General features: G+C 43.1%; 1 protein-coding gene across 1 annotated transcript in view; it reads left to right on the forward strand.

The window, feature by feature from the left end:
* The first annotated feature begins 1,808 nt into the window (after nucleotides 1-1,808).
* The window catches only part of ACP2 (acid phosphatase 2, lysosomal), a 7,045-nt gene continuing 4,145 nt past the window's right edge, over nucleotides 1,809-4,708 (forward strand). The window contains exons 1-3 of the mRNA XM_017741746.1: nucleotides 1,809-2,529; nucleotides 2,868-2,966; nucleotides 3,123-3,212. Coding sequence (XP_017597235.1) covers nucleotides 2,413-2,529; nucleotides 2,868-2,966; nucleotides 3,123-3,212 — 306 coding nt within the window. The 5' untranslated portion in view covers nucleotides 1,809-2,412. The remainder of the gene's footprint in view (nucleotides 2,530-2,867; nucleotides 2,967-3,122; nucleotides 3,213-4,708) is intronic.

The following is a 4,708-nucleotide window of genomic DNA, read 5'->3' on the forward strand; positions in this document are numbered from 1 at the left end:
TCCTTTGGGAAGGGAAACGCCGGCGCTTGGCGTCCTCTCCAAATATTCTCGTTCCTTAGCCCTTTCCCACCGCAGGAAGAAGAAGGGCCCAAGCGCAGGCTCTGTGCTGAGCCTGGCCGCGGGGCACGGATCGGCCGCGTCTCGGCGCGCGCCCCGCAGCGGGTGCGAAGGCAAATCCAAGCAGAGTTGTGAGACTGTTCGAGCCGCCCCCTCTGAAGTCCAGGGAACTAAACAGTAATGTGTGTTGTAGCTGGTATTTGTTTCTTACTCGAGCTCGTAAGATTTTTTTTTCCTGCTACAATAGCTCACAAGAATGCAGCCCGTGTTGGCCCTGCCCTCCCCAGTGCATTCGAGGTACGATCTCACCAGACCCTGTAGATACAAGTAGTAGTTACAGGCCAGCAATGACCCTCTCATTTCCTTTCACCTGTAAAATGTTGACAGCTTCAGTCCCCCAAAGCCATTCATTCCCCTCTCTCTCATTAGGATGTTCTCACACTTTATAATAGTTATTGAGAAACTGGTAGGTTCTTTCGAAAGAAGTCACAGAGCCCTTGTGGAACTATGTATTAAGCACAGGGGAAATTATAAAACATTTTTAAAAGTCAGGAAATCGAAAATTCTCCCAAGTACCCCTGCTAGTTAATCAAACAGGTATTGAGTCAATTGAAACATGAACAGGTGTCCAGACGAGAGGCTGGTTCAGATGGACAACAGGCAGCCAAGACCCAAGACCCCTTGTCCCACTACAGACTCTGCACCACCTCAGTTATTTTATCTGAGCTCAATTAAGCTGATTGAACAGATGGGGCAAACTAAGAATTCCCATATGCTTTTCCTTGTTTCTCCCCTTCTAGGGCTTCCCAGTAAGAATCCAGCTTATCACAGTTCAGATTACATCCCCTTGACATTTGCTTCATCAACAAAACTTCCAGCATAGGCTGAAGCACAGATCCTTTAACTATCCTCAGTAGTTCCTTTCCAAACATACTTCACTCTGATACAGCTTTTGAGTTGAAACTGTTTTCCTTCTCTTGCTTGAGAAAGAAAAACAAACCAAGACATGTGCAAACAAAAGCTGTTCTGCTAACCAAGCCTGAACCCTTGCTCAAGTTGAGCAACCTCCCTTGTAAGAAGTATTGCCTCTGGGTGACACCATATGACCGTCTGTCACCTGACTCAGCGACAAGCTGGAGCCTGGCAAAAGGTGCTGAAGAAAGCATGTACACTGAGGGCTTAATTGCTTGGGGGTTTTATGACACTTCAAGAATTAGATTCTTATCTTTTAAAATATTACCTTTTTATTTCTTCAGAGCTCACCAAGGATAAAAGCAAACTTGTCTAATGAGTAGAGGGTCAGTTTTTTCAAGCCACACTTAAAAGTGCAGGCCCACACAGGTAAAAGTGAGTGGATACTGATGTCAGATAAAAGACAAGTCGGGTTTTTTTTCTTGTGACTGTAAAGTTTCTAAGGTACACTTCACATGAGAGAGATTATACAGAGTATATATATTTTATGTTTCTCTCCTAACATTTAAAAAAAAAATCCCTGTCTTTACATTACATTTCATTCTTCAGGCTTTTTATTCTTGTTTCCGATTGAACATGCTGTTTTCTGGGACATTCCTTTTATGATTTCCTGTTGTTCCTCTTGTTTATCACTGCTTTCTCTCCAGTTTCCCCTTAATTGTTTTCAGTACACAGATACCAGAATACTAAAGTTTTGCCATTTTGACCTTCTGAACATTGCTGTATTTTTCTCATTTCCCCTTTTTTCTGGCTCAGCTCTCTCTCTTCTGAGCTCTAGAAAGTCTTGGTAAAGTCTTGGCCCATTAATCCCAAGAGCCCACTGATCAGATAAAATCCCAGCCCTCCCTGTTTTTGTTTTCTTTCCTGTTAGTGAGATCACTCTTGTCTTCGTTTCTCAGATGGAAAAACTGAGGATTGAAGAAGTAATTTCTTTTCCTGAGCACTGCTGGTCATTTTTAGAACTGAGATCAGAATGCAGGACTTTGCCCCAGTCCTGCTCTGCAAATATAGTGCATTTTCTGTCTGTGCCCATAGTTTGCTGCATCTTTTGTCTTCCTCTTCTCTGACTCATCCTCAGACTCCTTTCTGTCTCTAACCTCTTCTCAGGGCACCTGGGTATCCCACTGATCCAGACCAGACTGCTCCAGTATTCGACAGCAGATTGTCTTTGTGTGTGTCCTTACAGCTTTGTCCAGGCCGATATCAGCAGGCTTGGTCCTGTTCCCTTGCTGTCCGTGAGCAGCTGCAGGGCACTTGGCAGCATTCCTGGGCAAGTGCATTGTCCTGTGCCTGAGCATCACCACTTGCAGGAGCGTTACTAATGGTGCACTGTCCCTGTCCTGGCAGATCTTCATCCGCAGCACGGACTGTGATCGGACACTGATGAGTGCAGAGGCCAATCTGGCAGGCCTCTATCCCCCAGGAGGACAACAGATGTTCAACCCTAACATCTCCTGGCAGCCTATCCCTGTGCACACAGTGCCTGAGTCTGATGAAAGAGTAAGTTAATCTCAAGGACATGTATTGACTACTCAAGTAGTAGTGTCCAAAAAATATTTGCTACAGTCTTGATTCAGATTGTCTTGAATGTTTCCTGGGACCTACCTTGCACAGGTTTTCCTATTTTCAGAAAAAGATGAGAGAATTCAGGGGCTGTGTTCACTCACCACGTGAGATGCCAACACCACAGCAGACCACACATGGTCTGGACTATGTCAGCAGGCAGTGCTCCAGGCTGTTTATAGATGCAGTCAGGGTTTCATTACAGTTGTGTGTGTTTACTGCGAATTCTGTACTCCAGCATTCGTGGTGACCTGGCTGCTCTTGTCTCTGCCCAGCTACTGAAGTTCCCTTTGACCCCTTGTCCACGGTATGAACAGCTACAGACTGAAACACGGCACTCAGCAGAATACATAAATAAGACCAAAGAGAATTGGGTAAGTAATGATGTTTGCATGAGATAAGGTGGTTCTAGGCTTGTAGTTATCACCTCCGTATAATCAGAGCTCTGAGAAAAGGGAAGGGATACCAGTGCATATAACACAGTATGAGATTAGACAATTTAAGGCCTTTCTCTTTTCTCAAACCTACAGCAATTCCTGCAGATGGTGGCAAAGGAGACTGGGATCCGGGATATCTCTCTCGAGAGTGTATGGAGTGTGTATGACACCCTGTTCTGTGAAGTAAGTCTGGCCATCATCTTACACCCACTGGAATCTGGTCTTTAGGATTCACTGGATTTGGTGGAAATTAGTTTACAAAATCCCATGAAACAACTTTTCACCCTACAATTAGAAGTAATATTCTAATTTCAGAATAATACTACTCACTAGAGGCATGTACCAAGAATTACCTGGTTTTGCACCCTACAACCTCCCACTCTGTAGCTCAGATATATATCATGTCAGAGTCAGAAAAAGTCCCACCTGCATAAGAAATATCTCTTAAAAGTCACTAGAAAATGATTGCAATCTGAAATCTTTAGATCTCTGTGGACAAACCTAAGTCCAATAATGGAGAAATAAGATCTCTGCAAACTGAAGAAGCATTAACTTTATGATTTAAGTTGGGACCTTAATTAGGACTATTCCTGGTGCTGTACCTCTCTGTTACTTTAAATCAATCACTTTTCTTTCCGTGCTTCTGTTAATGCCATATCTAAAAGAAAATAATGCTATCCTAAGTTAAGTGGGATTCACTCACATCTGGTTTTTGACCTATTTTAAGGTCCTTTGTCAGAGAAAGACTCTAGAGACAGATGTTACCCTTTTACCATCTGGGGTGGGGCACTGTATATTCGAGTTGATTTCTGTTGAAAGCACATCTCATGAAGACTTAAACACAATCAAAAATTGGATTAGCTGTGCTATAATACTAAATTAAAAGTCACATATCCAGGAGACTTAAAGTTGTTACATACAAGTTTCTCTGTGTATAACTGTACAGCATGATGACGTAAATTAAGGACATCTTTCATGTCAAACCAGTGAATTGTGGACGCAGTAAACCCAAGCATTTTGATCCTGTGTCACACTAATTGTATGGATGTGCAAGACTGCTCTGCTCGCTGGCAGTGGTATACAGTGGTGTGCACTATTTTGGGGGTGTAAAAGATAAATTAGCAATGGAATTGCACTTTGCTGTATAAAGTAGCAGCTTGGGTTGCTGCAAGCTGAGAATGTTCCAGTCCAGAGCTGCATTGTACTACGTGAATTTGCCCTTTGTATCACAAACCCAATTTCCTGTCTTGTAACAATCACAGTGAATCAACTTCTACTGATAAAAAATATCCTTTGGTCAGAGAGAGCAAGAATTTCAAATCTTCTTTATTTTCAGGCGGCACTTGAGCTTGCAGATTGGGCCTGGAAGGCCAGCTGACAACTACTATAATCCCCAAGAACTTGGAGAACAGCCCACTGTCCCAAAACAAAACCAGAATGTTGTTAAGGAAAGAGTATTTCTCACTCAGAACTACACCCTCAGGCTAATTGGTCTCTTCAGCTCCTTTGGTCTTCCTCCTTTTTCTAAGTCATGCAAACAGTGCCCTGAAGAGGACTCTTTTTCTCACCTGAGCCAGTAGAGTCATTCTGGCTCTCTGGATGGAGACAAGAAAGTCCAAGAAACAGCGGAACTTACCTGCTGTTCTCTTTGTAAATTAATGAAGAACTAACTATGTAAG

The sequence above is a fragment of the Corvus brachyrhynchos genome, unplaced genomic scaffold, assembly GCF_000691975.1.
Source record: "Corvus brachyrhynchos isolate BGI_N302 unplaced genomic scaffold, ASM69197v1 scaffold115, whole genome shotgun sequence".
Lineage (NCBI taxonomy): Eukaryota > Metazoa > Chordata > Aves > Passeriformes > Corvidae > Corvus > Corvus brachyrhynchos.